The 19,330-nt window shown below is 41.6% G+C and overlaps 1 protein-coding gene across 1 annotated transcript in view; it reads right to left on the reverse strand.

Annotated features, from left to right (window-relative positions):
* LOC149167923 (transcription initiation factor TFIID subunit 1-like) overlaps window positions 1-19,330 on the reverse strand; it is a 229,764-nt gene that overhangs the window by 127,760 nt on the left and 82,674 nt on the right. The window contains exons 5-6 of the mRNA XM_089430634.1: window positions 17,508-17,570; window positions 17,350-17,398 (exon numbers count right to left, since the gene is read on the reverse strand). Of these exons, the coding sequence (XP_089286760.1) occupies window positions 17,350-17,398; window positions 17,508-17,570 (112 nt within the window). The remainder of the gene's footprint in view (window positions 1-17,349; window positions 17,399-17,507; window positions 17,571-19,330) is intronic.

The raw sequence follows: 19,330 nt of genomic DNA on the forward strand, positions 1-19,330 counted from the left end.
AGGGGAAAAAGGATAAAAGGCCCTCCTCCCCTCCCATTATTCACCATTTGCATAGTGAGAGAGAAAGAGAGGAGGGCTTTTGGAATTGGAGGCTTGGAGCTTGAGTTGAGGACGGAGATTCAGGAAGCCTGAGGAGCTTGCAAGGGAGATTGAAGCATGGGATTGAAGACCAAAGAGGTACGATCTACACTCTAATCTAGCCTTTGTGTTTTCTATATCTTCATTGTTAAATGAAAATGTTCTCCTCTCTTTCCCATTCCCATTCCTCTATTTTATTGCAGTCTCAAAACTTCAAACATCATGGCTATATGGCTTGGCATTCTCTTGTTGTTGGTTCCTTTTTTTGTTATTATGGTGTTGGAGAGTAGAAGGAGGAGGGTTGATCATGATGAAGAGGATGAAGAAGTGAGTTTTAGTGGATATGATGAAAACCCCGAAGAGGAGTACCTTGGTGAGGAGGTAGAAGAAAGTGAAGATGATGAGGGCACAAAAACCAAACCAGACCAAACCCCATTGTGGAAATATGTTCCTGGCCCTAAAGAAGGGAAAGAGGGTCTAACCACTAAATTTATGTCTCCATTGCAAAAACACTTACATAGGTTCATACACCCGTGTCAGAAGGCACCTCTATGAGAGAAGGCCATGGGATGGAGATAAACAAAAAGGAATCATAGCTTGTTTAAGTGTGTCAGCAACACAAAGAGCCAAATATATAAGGGAAGAGGAGGAAGCCAAATACAGATCTAAAATATCAAAGGATGTCTTTGAACATATCCCACAATCACATGCACAAAAACTCCATCAGCGTCCTCCCATGGCAGAGGATATGGAGACACAGGAACAAACATCTCTTTAAGGCGTAGAACCATATCAGATTCCCTTGACGAAGGGTGTAGGAATGATGTGGATTCAAAAATTTATTAGTTTCTCTATGCATGTGGGATACCATTCAATGTTCCTTGCTCACCTTATTTGCATGTAATGGTTTCTACAATTAATGATGCCCCCAAAGGATACAAGAGCCATAGGTATGACAAGGCTAGAACCATGGGACTTGATCATCAAAAGGCAAAAAGAGCACATTCTTTGGGTAAAGTGACAAATTCTTGGAATGAACATGGGGTGTCCATTGTATCTGATGGATGGACAAATGTAAAAGGCAAGCCATTCACAAGTGTTCTTATTGTGTCTATTAATGGTGCCATCTTCCTTTCAGCATATGATTACTCAGAAATGTTCAAGACCACCATCAACATTGCAAAACCATTACTTGAAACAATTGAACGTATTGGGCCATACAATGTCATCCAAGTCATCACTAATAATGCTTCTAATTGTAAGGCAGCGAGAGCAATTACTAAGGATAGATACCCCAACATATTTTGGTTTAGGTGTTAGGTTCACAAAATGAAATTTTTGATGCATGATATTATTAAGAACAAAAACCATCAATACATATGGATTGGTGATTTATACAAGAGAGAAAACAAAATGATAAAATTTATTATAAATCATAGTAATACCCATGGGCTTTTATGCAGTCACTCAAAATTGGAGTTGTTGAAGATTGCGAAGACTAGATTTGTTAGCTATTACCTCACCTTCAAGTGTGCGCCTTTTGAAGGTAAGAGAGTCATTGGCTAGCATGGTATCAGGTCAACATTGGCAGGTATTAAACGACAGGGCTCCAACTGCAGTTGACAGGCAACGTTTTGAACAAGTGGAGGAGATCGCTCTTGATGGTCAGTTTTGGGCACGTGTGAGGGAAGTTTTGCAATTCACCAAGCCCATTTATAGCATGATTCGTTTTGCAGATACAGATAAACCAGTGATTGGGGAGGTGCATGAGCAGATGGATAGCACGTTGGGGCAAATAAAAGATATTGTTCAAGAAAATGATCGCAACTTGTATACAATGATTCACAATTGTATGTGTGCACGATGGAATAAATTTAATGTTCCACTACATGCCTTGGTGTATATCCTTGTGCCAAAATACTTCTCTCCATCTTAGTTGGGTTGCGAGCCAACCTGCACTTGGGGGTGGGTTTAGGATCAAACCCCATACAAATCCAGAGGTCTCTAAAGGATATATGGAGACAAGTTGGTCCCTGACAAGGAAGAGTGTGTTGATCTGCGTCTTGAATTAGGCAAATACTTCAATTGCACTGGTTCGTTTGTTGCTCTCATGGCGGCCAGGGACTTTTGCCAAAATTGGCAAAAAATGTGCTCTCACAGGCTGTAAATACTTCTTCTATAGAGAGATGTTAAGCACCTACAGCTTCATCCATAATGTGAATAGAAACAGACTCAATGAAAACCAGGCAGAAAGCTTGGTTTATGTGCACTACAACTTGAGGTTGTTGAGTCATTATTGTGATCGAGCGTATGAGGATACATCATATAAAACTTGGGACAACAACCCAGACGACAATAATTTAGAGGATGACACTATACATCTAGAAGAATTGGAAGTAGAACTTTTGAAAGATGATGGTGAAGCAACGGTAGCCATGCCATCCCCACCATCCAGTAACAGTGCCTGAGTTCCAACAATTGTTCCATTGTTGTTGTCGCCTCCATCTACATCCTCACGTGGAGGGCATGTGCTTTATGGTTCTGGTCATGCGACTATGCGGGAGGAGACTCCTAGAAGGCCACCACGACCTGCTCAAAAATTAGACATTTCTTGTGGCGACAAGAGGCCCAAGCATTAGCAATAGATAATAGATTTACTTGTCTTTTCTAGTTTCTAGTACTTTTTATAATTGTTGACTCCTTCATATTTATTATGATATTTTTTGTAAACAATATATGACAATTTAAGTTTGAAGTTTGAAATGGCAATTATAACTCATTGGTAATGAATTATGAATATGATGCTTCATGAAAGTTGAAAGTTGTTTCATTTCATTTCATTTTATTTTATAATATTTCATTTCATGTTAGAATTTTCATATAATTTTGGTGATCAATGATGATAAATGTTATGTATTGAATTTTGAAAGCTTGAAACTTTAAGATTGATGAATCATGAGACTTGATATGTTGTATGTTACTAACTTGTGGACGTGGTTGATGAAGATTATAACTTCTAGATGATTGATGTTATATGGTTCAATCTATGTTTTTATGCTTTTTATATCTAATTCATCATTCTACATGCTTTTATTGACATATATGCATCAAAATATATGAAAATATATATTATATAAAAATTCACTCTTGATTCGCTCTCGAACCAAGAGCTTTCGAAAATGTTGCTCCCCTCTCCCGCAACCCAATGCACTCTAGTAGGTTCAACCATAACTGACTCAACTAGTTGACTTCATAGCAAAGGTCAGGTCACATGTTCACAAGATACATCAGTGACCCAATAAGTTGTCAAATTCACTTACTAAATATGTTGAGTATTCTAAGAAAAATACATTCTTGAAGACACAAGCACCCAATAAAACAATACACCAGAAATTTACCCAAGAAACCCCAACTTGTGTGCTTTTATTATTCTACTCAGCAAAATCTTCAAATAATGATTACAAATCTAAGGGAAAATTTGCCTTCAATTCACTAACCCTCAACACAACTAGTTTGCGCACTCCTTCCCTACTCGGCCTCCCTACATGTGCACTGTACGAACTCATACAGGAAAATTAAACCCTTTTGCGCAAGCTAATTCGGCCCTAGAAGAGATGTACGTTGGTTGGAGGAATACACTGAGTTTGTTCAGCCTCTCTTCCTACCCTAGTGCACTAATCCGGAAAACCCTTCTTTTGCTAAGTTAAACACACAAATCATCTAGTGTATACTAAGCCAAGTCTGCACCCTTTTCGTCCTTTTAAAGTCGACCTAGGTCCACAAACTCCATGAATGGATAAGATTAAATCTCAATGGACGGTTGAGATAGATTCACTTTTCAACTATAGGAAAATTAAAATTTCCTAAGTCAAAATAATAAGAAAAAATAAATTGAGCCTTAACTTCACTTCTGGATCCCTCTACAAAATATAGTGCACCTCTAAATATAGTAGAACCCTTCCTTCTCTAACTCCATTTAACACTCCCTCTAAGAGAGGAAAGTGTTTTGAACTACACCTAGTTTGTCCCTAAAATAGACAAAGCTCCCTCTAGGCAAAGCTTTGGTCAATATGTCGGTTGTTTCCTCTGTTGTAGGAATGTACTGATGTTTGATCTTGCCCTTCTGAACACAATCTTTCATATGGTGGTACCAGATCTCAATGTGCTTAGAGCGGTCATGGAACACTGGATTGCCAAAGAGCTTAATGCAACTTTGATTGTCACAATGTATGATTGTAGGATCCAACTTTTGACTATAATGTCCAACCATGTTGCGGGGGAGCGCCCCCCCCCTCGAACCCGCTCCCGAAGCGCGCTCCGGGCGAGAGTGGCTCGGGAGCGCGCTCCCAAAATCGCTCCCGATTTTCGGGAGCGCGCTCCCTTAAAAAAATTTGCGCTCCCTGGTCTGTTAGGGAGCGACCGCTCCCGCGCTCCCGGAGTGATTTTTAATGCCCGGGAGCGATCGCTCCCTGATCGCTCCCGGACATTAAAAATCGCTCCGGGAGCGGTTCGGCAGAAAAAAAATCCGCCGAACTCGAAAAAATTCAAAAATTTAGAAAAAAAAATTTGTTTTATAAGGCCAATGGGCCAAAAAACATTCAGTATAACTTCATTGAGCAAGGTTTGGAGCTGGAGCAAGAGCATTGGAGCGAAGAGCAAGTGCTAAGGAGCGAGGAGCAAGTGCCAAGGAGCGAGGAGCGAGCCTGCAGAGGTAAGTAACTTAGTAATCTAGTTAGTTTAGCTGGTTAGGTAGTTAATTTAGTTGATTTAATTTAGTTGTTTGAGTTTAACCAGTGTTGCGGGGGAGCGCCCCCCCCCTTCGAACCCGCTCCCGAAGCGCGCTCCGGGCGGGAGCGGCTCGGGAGCAGGTCGGGAGCGCGCTCCCCAAATCGCTCCCGGACGGGAGCGATTTTCGGGAGCGCGCTCCCGTAAAAAAATTTGCGCTCCCTGGTTTGTGAGGGAGCGCTTCAGGGAGCGATCGCTCCCGCGCTCCCGGAGCGCTTTTTAATGCCCGGGAGCGATCGGGGAGCGATCGCTCCCTGATCGCTCCCGGGCATTACAAACCGCTCCGGGAGCGAATTTTAAAAAACCGGGAGCGGTTCGGCGGAAAAAAATTCCGCCGGACCCGAAAAAACAAAAAAATTTAACTAATTTTTTTTGGTTTATAAGCCCAATGGGCCAAAAAAAAATCATTTCAATGAGATTGAGCTTGAGCTTGAGAGCTGAGGAAGAGCAAAGGAGCAAGGAGCAAGAGCTGAGGAGCAAGGAGCCAGAGCTGAGGAGCGAGGAGCAAGTGCCAAGGAGCGAGGAGCAAGCTTGCAGAGGTAAGTAACTTAATCATTTAGTTAGTTTAGTTGGTTAGGTAGTTAGTTTGTTTAGTTTAATTTACCTGTTTGAGTTTAAAGATCATTAATTTAAATTAAATTAATAAATTAAATGAATTAATCCCAATAAACTAAATTAATTTGCAGATTCAAGACTCAAACCCTACAAACATCAAACACGATGGACCTGGGGATTTTTATTGGCGTTTTCCTCTTCCTGGTCCCTTTTCTGGTTATTATGGTGGTGGAGAGTAGGAAACGGAGGGGGCCTGAAACTGAAGAGGTGGATGAAGAAGTCGGAGGAAGTCAAATAGGTGAAAACCCCAGTGAGGAGGATGTGGAGGAGGGTGAACATGAGGGTCAAAAAACTAAACAAGACCAAACTCCATTGTGGAAATATGTTCAGAGGGCTGAAACAGGGAGAGGGGGTGGAACCACTAAATTTCATTGCCCCCATTGCAACACTGATTACACAGGCTCATACACCCGTGCTAGAAGACACCTTTGCGGGAAAAGGGCATGGGATGGAGAGAAACAAATAGGAATCAGAACTTGCAACGCGGTGTCAACAGCAGATAGAGCCAAATACATAAAGGAAGAGGAGGACGCCCAATACAAAGCAAAAAGATCAAGGGGTTTCTTTGAAAGCTCACAAAGAACTCCTTCAGCATCCTCCCAAGGCAGTGGATATGGACATGGAGGCTCAGGGTCATCATCTTTACGCCGTAGAACCATATCAGATTTCCTTGATGAGGGGTGTAGGAATGATGTGGATTCAAAAATTTACAGGTTCCTCTATGCAAATGGGATACCATTCAATGTTCTACGCTCACCTTATTGGCACGAAATGGTTTCTGCCATAAATGATGCCCCTAAAGGATACAAGAGCCCTGGGTATGACAAGGCAAGAACTGTTGGCCTTGATCATGAAAAAGCAAAAATATCACATTCTTTGAATAAAATGACAAGTTCTTGGACTGACAATGGGGTGTCCATTGTATCTGATGGATGGACAAATGTAAAAGGCAAGCCATTGATAAGTGTTCTTGCTGTGTCCCGAAGTGGTCCCATTTTTCTAGCTGCACATGATTACTCAGACAAGTTCAAGACTGCTATCAACATTGCAGAAGCATTGCTTGAAACAATTGAGCGTATTGGCCCATACAATGTCATCCAAGTCATCACTGATAATGCTCCTAATTGTAAGGCAGCGGGAGCAATTATTGAGGATAGATACCCGAACATATTTTGGTCTGGATGTTTGGTTCACACATTGAACCTTCTGTTGCATGATATTGTCAAAAACAAAAATGAACAATACCAATGGATTGGTGATTTGTACAAGAAAGGAAAAAAAATGATAAAATTTATTACAAATCATAGCAATACCCATGGCCTTTTCCGCAGTCACTCGAGATTGGAGTTGCTGAAGATTGCGAGGACTAGATTTGGTAGCTATTACCTCACCTTCAGGCGCCTTTTGAAGGTAAGAGAGGGTTTAGCTAGCATGGTATCAAGTCCAAATTGGCAGGTGTTAAAGGAAAGGGCTACAAATGTAGCTGACATTGCAGGTTTTGAAACGGTGGAGGAGGCCGCTCTTGATGGGCAGTTTTGGACAACTGTGAGACAGGTATTGGATTTCACCAAGCCAATTTATAACATGATTCGGTTTGCAGATACAGACAAACCAGTGATTGGCGAGGTGTATGAGCAAATGGATACCATGTTGGGGGAAATAAAAGACATTGTTAATAACAGAGATCCCGACTTGTACAATCTGATTCACGATTGTGTGTGTGAACGGTGGAAAAGGCTTAACCTTCCACTACATTGCTTGGCGTATATCCTTACGCCAAAATACTACTCAGATTCTTGGTTGGGCAAACCTGCAGCAGGGGGTGGTGTTAGGACCAAACCCCATTTAGATCGAGAGGTAACTAAAGGATATCTGGATGCATTAGAAAAGTTGGTGCCTGACAGGGAGGAATGTGCAGCTGTGCGCCTTGAAATAGGCAGATACTTCACTGGCAGTGGTTTGTATGGTAACTTCCATGCAATGGACGACAAAGATAAATTTGATTCTCTCACATGGTGGGAAACATATGGCGGCGACGGACTTTTGCGAAAATTGGCATTGAAAGTTCTTGCACAGGTTGTAAATTCTTCTTCTGCAGAGAGGTGTTGGAGCACCTACAGTTATATACATAATGTGAAAAGAAACAGGCTCAACGAAAACCGAGCAGAAAGCTTGGTTTATGTGCACTACAATTTGAGGTTGTTGAGCCATTACTGTGATCGGGCTAATGAAGATCCCACATATAAAATTTGGGACAATCACCCTGAGGACGACAATTTGGAGGATGGCATTGTACATATGGAAGAACTAGAAGATGAGCTTGTACGGGATGAAGCTGAAGCAGCTGCAGCAGCCATGCCACCTCCACCTCCACCATCCAGTAGCAGTTCTCGGGGCCCGAGTCTTGTTCCATTGCTGTCGCCACCTCCATCGACACCCTCGCGTGGAGGCTCTAGTTCTGGTCGTCGGTCTGGGCGGGAGACTCCTAGAAGACCACCACGACCTACTTATACTCCTGGAGACTCTCGTGGCAAGGGCCACTTGTAGATTTACAGTTTACTTGTCTTTTTTAGTTTCTATTAGACTTGTCACTTTAGTTTTCATAACTGTTCAGTGTTGAGTTTTGAGTCCTTGACTCTTGACTCTTGACTCTTTCATATCATTATGACATTATGATATTTTTTGTAAACATTATATCACTGTGACAATGAAAATTTGAAGTTTGAAGTTGGGCCTTGGCAATTATAACTCATTGGTAATGATTGTGAATTATGAATATGATGCTTTGTGAAAGACTAAAGTTGTTTCATTTCATCTCATTATTCATGTTTCATTTTATAAATTTTTAACATTTCATATCATGTTAACAGTTAGAAGTTAGGACTTAGAAATATCTTCAATATTACTTCTTGTAATGGTTAAACTTGGCTTACAAGTACAACTTGTTACTTTGGTGATCAATGATGATAAATGTTATTGAATTGAATGTTATTTTAATTTATTATTTTACTAAGGTTGATGACGATTATAATTTCTAGATGATTGATGTGATATGGTTCAATGATCAATTTATGTTTTTTTATGTTTTTTTATGTCTATTTCATCATTCTACATGTTTTTGTTGACATATATGTATCAAAAATTAAAAAATATAAAAAATATATATATTTTTAAAAAATCGCTCCGGGATTCGCTCCCAAACCGGGAGCTTCTGAAAATGGTCGCTCCCGCTCCCGCTTCCGCTCCCGCTCCCCGCTTCCGCTCCCGCTCCCAAGTAACACTGAGTTTAACTGTTTAAAGATCATGTATTTAAATTAAATTAATAAATTAAATTAATTAATCCCAATAAATTAAATTAATTTGCAGATTCAAGACTCAAAACCCTACAAACATCAAACACCATGGACCTGGCGATATTTATTGGCATTTTCCTCTTCCTGGTCCCTTTTATGGTTATTATGGTGCTGGAGAGTAGGAAACAGAGGGGGCCCCAAACTCAAGAGGGGGATGAAGAAGCCGGAGAAAGTCAAATGGGTGAAAACCCCAGTGAGGAGGAGGTGGAGGAGGGTGAACATGACCCTCAAAAAACTAAACAAGACCAAACTCCATTGTGGAAATATGTTCACAGGGCTGAAACAGGGAGAGGGGGTGGAACCACTAAATTTCATTGCCCCCATTGCAACACTGATTACACAGGTTCATACACCCATGCTAGAAGACACCTCTGCGGGAAAAGGCCATGGGATGGAGAGAAACAAATAGGAATCAAAACTTGTGCAGCGGTGTCAACAGCAGATAGAGCCAAATACATAAGGGAAGAGGAGGAAGCCCAATACAGAACAAAAAGATCAAGGGGTTTCTTTGAACCAAGCTCACAATCACAAAGAACTCCTTCAGCATCCTCCCAAGGCAGTGGATATGGACATGGAGGCACAGGGTCATCATCTTTAAGGCGTAGAACCATATCAGATTTCCTTGATGAGGGGTGTAGGAATGATGTGGATTCAAAAGTTTACAAGTTCCTCTATGCATGTGAGATACCATTCAATGTTCTACGCTCACCTTATTGGCACGAAATGGTTTCTGCCATAAATGATGCCCCTAAAGGATACAAGAGCCCTAGGTATGACAAGGCAAGAATTGTTGGCCTTGATCATGAAAAAGCAAAAATATCACATTCTTTGAATAAAATGACAAGTTCTTGGACTAACAATGGGGTGTCCATTGTATCTGATGGATGGACAAATGTAAATGGCAAGCCATTGATAAGTGTTCTTGTTGTGTCTGTTAGTGGTCCCATCTTCTAGCTGCACATGATTACTCAGACAAGTTCAAGACCGCCATCAACATTGCAGAAGCATTACTTGAAACAATTGAGCGTATTGGCCCATACAATGTCATCCAAGTCATCACTGATAATGCTCCTAATTGCAAGGCAGCGGGAGCAATTATTGAGGATAAATACCCGAACATATTTTGGTCTGGATGTTTGGTTCACACATTGAACCTTCTGTTGCATGATATTGTCAAAAACAAAAATGAACAATACCAATGGATTGGTAATTTGTACAAGAAAGGAAAACAAATGATAAATTTATTACAAATCATAGCAATACCCATGGCCTTTTCCGCAGTCACTCGAGATTGGAGTTGCTGAAGATTGCGAGGACTAGATTTGGTAGCTATTACCTCACCTTCAGGCGCCTTTTGAAGGTAAGAGAGGCATTAACTAGCATGGTATCAAGTCCACACTGGCAGGTGTTAAAGGAAAGGGCTACAAATGTAGCTGACATGGCAGGTTTTGAAATGGTGGAGGAGGCCGCTCTTGATGGGCAGTTTTGGACAACTGTGAGGCAGGTATTGGATTTCACCAAGCCAATTTATCACATGATTCGGTTTGCAGATACAGACAAACCAGTGATTGGCGAGGTGTATGAGCAAATGGATACCATGTTGGGGGAAATAAAAGACATTGTTCATAATAGAGATCCCAACTTGTAAAAACTGATTCATGATTGTGTGTGTGAACGGTGGAATAGGCTTAACCTTCCACTACATTGCTTGGCGTATATCCTTACGCCAAAATACTACTCTACATCTTGGTTGGGCCAACCTGCAGCAGGGGGTGGGGTTAGGACCAAACCCCATTTAGATCAAAAGGTAACTAAAGGATATCTGGAAGCATTAGAAAAGTTGGTGCCTGACAGGGAGGAATGTGCAGCTATGCGCCTTGAAATAGGCAGATACTTCAGTGGCACTGGTTTGTATGGTAACTTCCATGCAATGGACGACAAAGATAAATTTGATTCTCTCACATGGTGGGAAACATATGGCGGCCACGGACTTTTGCCAAAATTGGCAAAAAAAGTTCTTTCACAGGTTGTAAATTCTTCTTCTGCAGAGAGGTGTTGGAGCACCTACAGTTATATACATAATGTGAAAAGAAACAGACTCAACGAAAACCGAGCAGAAAGCTTGGTTTATGTGCACTACAACTTGAGGTTGTTGAGTCATTACTGTGATCGGGCTAATGAGGATCCCACATATAAAATTTGGGACAATCACCCAGAGGACGACAATTTGGAGGATGGCATTGTACATATTGAAGAACTAGAAGAGGAACTTGTAAGGGATGAAAATGAAGCAGCAACCATGCCACCTCCACCTCCACCTCCACCATCCAGTAGCAGTGCTCGAGGTCCGAGTCTTGTTCCTTTGTTGTCGCCACCTCCATCTACACCCTCGCATGGAGGTTCTAGTTCTGGTCGTCGGTCTGTGCGGGAGACTCCTAGAAGACCACCACGACCTGCTTATACTCCTGGAGACTCTCGTGGCAAGGGCCACATGTAGATTTACAGTTTACTTGTCTTTTTTAGTTTCTATTAGACTTTAGTTTTCATAACTGTTGAGTTTTGAGTCCTTGACTCTTGACTCTTGACTCTTTCATATCATTATGATATTTTTTGTGAACATTATATCACTGTGACAATGAAAATTTGAAGTTTGAAGTTGGGCCTTGGCAATTATAACTCATTGGTAATGATTGTGAATTATGAATATGATGCTTTGTGAAAGACTAAAGTTGTTTCATTTCATCTCATTATTCATGTTTCATTTTATAAATTTTTAACATTTCATATCATGTTAACAGTTAGAAGTTAGGACTTAGAAATATCTTCGATATTACTTCTTGTAATGGTTAAACTTAGCTTACAAGTACAACTTTGGTGATCAATGATGATAAATGTTATTGAATTTTCAATTCTGAAAGCTTGAAGTTGAAACTTTAATATTGAATTTGATGAATCATGATTTATAAGACTCAATATGTTGCAGTTGTAATATGTATTTTACTAACTTGTGGACATGGTTGATGACGATTATAATTTCTAGATGATTGATGTGATATGGTTCAATGATCAATTTATGTTCTTTTATGTTTTTTATGTCTATTTCATCATTCTACATGTTTTTGTTGACATATATGTATCAAAAATTAAAAAATATAAAAAATATATATTTTTTTAAAAAATCGCTCCCGGATTCGCTCCCAAATCGGGAGCTTCTGAAAATGGTCGCTCTCGTTCCCGTTTTCGCTCCCGCTCCCGCTCCCAAGTAACATTGATGTCCAACAAGCAGCTTCCTCAACCAGATGGCCTCAGAAGCTACCAGGCTGGCAAACATGTATTATGCCTCTGCTAAGCTCAGTGTCGTTGATATTTACTTCCTGTTGAACCAAGAAATAATTGTTGACCTAATACAAAAGGTGCAACCTGAAGTACTCGTCATGTTTGTAGGACCCCCTGCCCAATTTGCATCTAAGTAACCTTCCATCTTCACTCCATCAACCTGTTTGTACAACAGCCCATAATCCATTGTGCCTCTGAGGTACTTAAGAACATATTTGGCAACAACCCAGTGCACTCTAGTAGGTTCAACCATGAACTGGCTCAACTCGTTCACTGCATAACAATTGTCAGATCGCTTGTTCACAAGATACATCAATGACCCAATCAACTATCTATACTATATAGAGTGTGGCATCAACTCACTCTGCTCTACTAGCATCTACCTTCCTCCAATTTGTCACCAGAGGCATGGTCATGGGCCTACGATCCCGCATGCGAAACCTCTTTAGAATCTCCAAAGCATACTTTCCCTGACCCAAAAAAATCCGTTTGTCTCCCTGCCAAACCTCCAACCCAAGGAAATAGTGCATAAGCCCTATATCCTTCATGTCACTCTACCGCAAGATCCTTATTGCAATCACTGATGAGTTTCTCGTCCCTTGTCAATATGAGGTCATCTACGTACAACACAAGAATGAGAGGTTGTCCCCCAACCACAATGTAGTATAGGTTAGGGTCAACTTCACTCTTGGTGAAGCCCAATCCCAGAAGATAGTTGTCAATGCGAGAGTACCATGCTTGCGGGGCCTGCTTGAGCCCATATAGAGCTCTCTTGAGCCTGCACACATGCATCTCCTTGCTATGTGTCTCAAACCCTTGTGGTTGCTCTATGTAAATCTCTTCCTTGACAACTTTGTTAAGGAAGGCAGTCTTCAAGTCCATTTGGTGGATCTTCCACCTCATCTGTGCTGCAAGTGCTATAATGGTCCTAATGGATGAATAACACGCCATGGGTGCAAAAGTCTCATCGTGGTCAATGCCCTCCACCTGAGATAACCCTTTGGCTACGAATCTAGCCTTGTACTTCTCCACGCTCCCATCAACTTTGTGCTTAATCTTGTAGACCCACTGGAATCCAATCACAGATCTACCCTTTGGCCTTGGCATAATATCCCAGACATCATTTTCTTGATAGAAGAGTACTCCATAGTATCACGCAAGTCTGCTAAGAGGTTGCCTCCTTGTAGCTAAATGTCTCTAAGCCATATAACCTGTGTGTCTCTATGGTTGTTTTCTCTTGAGCCATATAACCTGTGTGTCTCTATGGTTGTTTTCTCTACCTTAATGTAGACTTGGGTGCCCCAACCCTGTCCTAAGCCTCCTAAATCAACTGATCAATCCACCTCAGCTTTCTTATGCCTATGCTAGGTGTCACTGTTGGAGTGGGCCCAGTTCGCTCCTCTCTCCTCCTGCTCTTGCACTGCCTCCTCAACTAACTGTTGTACAGCCTACCCAACAATTGGTTGTGACATGGCTTGAGGGGTTGGTTGAGCCTCTACTTAGGAGCCTAGAGCTCCTCCACCTACGTTGTTAGCCTACTCACGCTCTACGGACTTTTTGAGAGCCACTTCCTCCTCAAACTTGACATCACGCCTGATAAATGTCTTCTTCAGTGTCGGTACGTACACCCTATATGCCTTGGATGTCTCACTGTAGCACATGAAAATGCCTTTTTCTACTGTAGGCTCTAGCTTCCCCCAACTCTCTAAAGGCACGTGGTAGTAAAATAAACTGCCAAAATCCAAAAGTGAGAAATATTTGGCTTCTTGTCGGTGAATACCTCCTTTGGTGTAACTCGTCCAAGCACCTTATGTGGACTCTTGTTCTGTTGAAAGACTACATTGTTGCATGCCTCTGCCCCAAGAAATAATGGCAGTCCTTGGTCACACAACATGGCCTTGGCCGCTCCAACAACACTTTGGTTCTTGCACTCTGCCACCCCGTTCTGCTGAGGGTTATAGGGTGTTGTGAGCTCCCTCATGATGCCCTCCTTGGCACACAAATCCTTTAAGGCATTAGAGATGTACTCCCCATCATTATCTGAACTCAACGCTTTGACCTTGTTTCGTATCTAGTTCTCCACCAATGCTTTGAACTCCAGGAACATCGAAAACACCTTGTCTTTCTTCATCATGAAGAAGATCCACGTCTTCCTCGAATGGTCATCAATGAAGGTGATGCAGTACCTGTATCCCACGAGGGATGGAAAAGAGAATGGACCACAAACATTTGAATGAACCAAGTCCAAGATGCCCTTGGCTCGATTTTCACTACTGGGAAAGGACGTCTTGGCATACTTTCCAAGTGTGCATCCCTTGCACACGTCATGTTGGTCCATGTTGCACTATGGCAACCCTGTGGCCATCTCGCTAAGGATTTTCAACACTCCATGGTGTAAATGGCCCGCATGTCTGTACCATAGATCCCCAAGTCTCAGCCCTGCTCACGGCCTTCTCTACTACTCAAAGTTAAGGAAATGTCAAACTGTAGCCTGTAGAGATTCTTCACCCTCACTCCAATGTGCTTCGCTACTCCAGAATTTAAGGGCTTGAGGAAGGCCTTTCCTCCACTGAAGTTAGCCTCATAACCCTTGTCCTCTAGGGCCGAAACTGAAACAAGGTTCTTCTTAAGACCTGGAACATAGAGGACGTACTTGAGACGAAGAGGGTTATCGGACTCCCTCTCAAACATGACAGTACCTACGCCCTTGATCAAGTGCCTACCATCATCTCATAGCTCAACGTGAAACTATATGTCCTTCTCCATCAATTGGCTGAAATATGCCTTATTCCAAGTAATATGGCTTGATGCTCCACTATCAACATACCATATGTTGTTGGCTACTAAGCTTGCCATGCAAGCTATGAGCGAGAAATCCTTCTCAAACTTGGAACTAAACTCATCCACCTCTGTCGAAGCTGCCATTTAGTCCTTCTTGGACCCTTTCTTCCTCTGAGGACACTTGGTGGCGTAGTGTCAGAACTAATGGCACTAGAAGCATTTTATCTTGCTGAGATCCTTAGTTTCTTTCTTGCCTTTGGAGGTGGACTTGGATCCTCCTACTGTCTTCTTTCTCTTGGCCTTGCCCCCTTCGCCAACTAGGGCAAAGTTCTCTTCCTCCTCATGATTAACATGAGCTCCAGATCTTGCCTGCCTCAGAATCTCCACCTGGACACAGTCACCCCACAACCGCTCCCAATTTGGAAGCCTTTCTCTGCCACTCACTATGTCTTGGAAGTTATCCCATGATTTGTGAAGCCCTAATAGTGCAAGACTCACCATATTTGTTTCACATATTGCCTCCCCCACACCGGCCAACTCGTCCTTCACCTGGGTGAACCTGTTGAGATAAGAGATTATGGGCTCAAATTTGCCCATCCGGATATCTCTGAGTTTGTCCTTGAGCACAAGTTTCCTAGCCTCACATGAGACTTGGTATAAGCTCAAAATGGCTGTCCACATTTTTTTGGCAGTCTTCTTGCGACAAAGATTGTGGTACAATGTGGTCTTTGACTCCTTCAGAAATAATCCTCCTTGCTCTAGCATCATCCTTATTATGCTAAGCCAACTGTTGGGTGTCAGTTGGTGTGGTTGGTGGGTTCTCCACAAACTCCTTCATACCCTGCTCCTCTAGCACCATAGTAATCCTCTTCTTCCATGAGCAAAAATGTGTTGCACCCTCCAAACTGCGCTCTGGTCTCAATCCCTGGTAAGACATTCTGCTGCCGAATTCTTCAAAAACCCTAGCACGCTAATCTGACTGGAAAAATTGTGCTCTGTGTGTCAAACCCTAGACCGCACTACGAGAAACCCTAGCACAATCCTTCAACTGTACTGCGCCTCTCCTCTGCAACTTAAACATGTCCCTGAGGTTGAAACAAGGGTGTCGGTCTTCACTCAGAGTCATGGCTTTGATAACATCTTATTTTTCTAATATCCAGCAGCTATTTTTCTGAACTGAAAATTAAACTGTTAAATTCACTTGCTAAATATGTTGAGTATTCTAACAGAATAATGATTACAAATGGGGAAAAAATCTTTTCAATTCGCTGACCCTCAACACAGCTGATCTGCGCACAATGCGCACTGTACGGACTCGTACAAGCTAATTCGGCCCTTTTGTGCAAGTTAGTTCAGCCAAAGGGATGTACACTGGCTGAAGGAGGAAATTCTCACTAACAGTACAGCAGGTGGTTATCCGGACGTGGCCCCTTCAGCTGGTTTTGCCTGGCAACCCTGCTCTTGCATATAGCTGAGAACTCAATGGACGCAGGGCTAGTAATTTTGGATTGGTCGCTCTATCATCTTCGTTCAGCCCCTCAGTCAGAAGTTGTGTGGATATAGAGGCCCCGGCACATCAGTCTGTAGGATTTATTTGGTTGATAGGTAGATCCATGGATCCTTAGCTGAAGATTGTGATGCATGCCAAGGCTGGCCGGAGGATTATCCCATATTTTCCTTTGTCCGAGATCTCTGACCTCCGGGACAATATTGCTTTTTCACTTCAATTGCAGTCTTTTCAACTGGCAGCACAATGGTCATCCTCAATGAAATTACTGATAGAGAAAATGCAACAGCTCCAAAGGGCGGAATATGAAATTAATGATCTCAGGAGTCAAAATGAGGAATTGAAACAAATTGGTCTACAGGGCACTTGGTTCCATTCTTCTGCAAATTCTGTATGTTCACCTGTCTCTATGATTTAAATGTAGATGCTACTCCTATGGAACCTGATCCCCTACAGATTCTGGTCAACAACCCCCACCTGTTTAGTCTGTACACAAGTAAAATTATGTTGCATTGTGGGCATATATCATATGGTCTTGACCACTTGGACTATTAAATATGGAGTAATTTTGATGCTATACTGTACAAAGGACTGGTCTTTTGATCAGCTGAACACTTCAAGCCAGCAAGCAAATATCTATGTAATTTTGGAACTTTGTTACATCCCCAAATACATATTTTGATTACTAAAAAATTCTTGCTTATCGTTAAAAAAATGAATAAAATAGCAATCCTTTATTGAAGGGGATTTTTTGTCCTATCTCTGGGATTTGTCCATTAAAACAGGTAAGAATTACATGACGGATTAATATAACTTGCAGAACATGCTTGAACCTTTAGTCTCAATACATGTCATGCATTTGCAAATATAATGAATGGAATATAAATGTCATACCTTGCTCAGCCATATCTGAAAAAGTTGCTGGACTTCTTTTAACAGATACCTGCAAACCGGGAAAACAAGCAATAAGAATGACAATTTGTCAAAGAACCTGCTTTTAAAACAAATAGGCATTGAGCAAATATGTTACAACAGAGAATGAAATAACATACTTCAAGATCAGTGAGAGATGGCCCAAGCTTGTTTGCCAAAGCAGAAAGATGTTCCTTTGCATCCTGTGAATTACAAAAAAGTTAGCATTTTAGCAAGCATGCATTAACATTTGCCTCAGCTACAGAAAAATATCTTTGTAATTTTACGTTCAAATTAAGGGAAGGAATAGCAATGATAGCATCAGTTAAAATTTATCAATGTACCACCGGGACGTGTCCACCAAGGTGGGGTGCACACACCCCACGTTTCCCATGCACCCAGGACTAGGGGACGACTGCGGAAACATTTCCCCACGTCCCCCTTGTGCGAAAAGAATCTTCATTTATCTTTCATTTTCATCCATTTACTTAAATTTTTAACATTACCATTAATTGACTTAGGATGTTTGAGAGTGGTTCTGACCTCATTGGATTTCATACGGAGAAAGTAGAATTTTAGATCCCCCTCAAAATCCAGCAGACTTAACAATTTTTATAACTTCAGGAGTGGGGGGATTGCAACATTTCCAGTGGATTCTATCATGTATGAGGGTTTGGAACTAGCATTTAATCAAAAGCACCAAGCTTTCTATGTACCTCAATGTTGGTGGCATTGGTTATTGAACTCCTCTGTTGTGACCCTGGTAAAATTGTACCTATCACTCAAACAAAATTGTAAAATCCCCACTCAGGAATAGCACAAGGTGAACAACTAAATCTCTGAGTTTACTATTCTTCACCAATGAGAGATTTCGTCAAACACATTAAGAGGACACTGCTGTAGGGGTAGTCTGGTTTATTTTTCACTTGAGAAAAACACACAGTGGCAATTCTATGCAACCAAACTTCAACCAATAATCCTGGTTATCATTTAACTTTCAGATTGTGTGCTTATTATTTCCAACAAAATGTAATTGTGGGCTGCTGTAGAAATAAGTGTATCAATGCTTTTATTTAAAAACCTTGGTAGAAAGAGATATATAAGCTTCAATTAGGTCTCAAAATGAAGATAAATGACATAGCCAGCGTGAAAGGAATATCACTGTGATAAACATTTCTATTGCAGCATATTGAATAGCTTTTCACTATGAAAAATTACATAGGTACTCCTTGCTAAGTCTGATATATTTATTTCCAGTCAATACAGAGATGAGTAATGAGAATAACAAGCTCAAGATGGCACGAAAGAACCTAGGAATCATTTCATTTGTGCTTGTAGCAGTAAATCCACACTATTCCAGGGAACAACTTGACCCACAGTTGGAGAGTACTCAGCCCACAAGAGGGAATATAATTCTGTGCAATGTGTTCAGCCAGATAGACAAGGAATGCGTACGAGTCTGTCCAGCACCACGACCTTCAGAACCAGGGACAAACTCGACTTCCAGCACTTATGAACAACTTCAATACAGTACCCAGCTTGCAAGGTATGCGACCAGCACCTAACAGGGAAGACCACAGCCCTCTATATGCAGAAAAAACCACCCAACAACCACAGAACTCGACCTGGGTAGTAGAGAATGAAGTACGAGCCTCTTTCCAGGGAGAGACTCACTCATTATACAAGCAAAACTCGGCCTTTGGTTCTCTACTAAGCACGACCTCTTAGACAAGCAGATTTGACTCACTGAACCACTAGAATGCTCGGACTTCTAATAAGAGACTCAGCCTCAAAAATTAACCACCAACTTGGCAACTCGTCCCACTGATATGACTTGACAGCTTGGAGTCTTCATGTGTATTCATCAGCCTGTAAAAAATGAGATAGAAACTCAATATAAGAAGATAAATCAACTGATAACACCTCTTCCAGCCCAATATCCCCTGCAAATCTTTTCCTTCAT

Source organism: Pinus tabuliformis, chromosome 5_1 (assembly GCF_031772625.1).
Source record: "Pinus tabuliformis cultivar Carrire ecotype Pingquan chromosome 5_1, CPIR1, whole genome shotgun sequence".
Lineage (NCBI taxonomy): Eukaryota > Viridiplantae > Streptophyta > Pinopsida > Pinales > Pinaceae > Pinus > Pinus tabuliformis.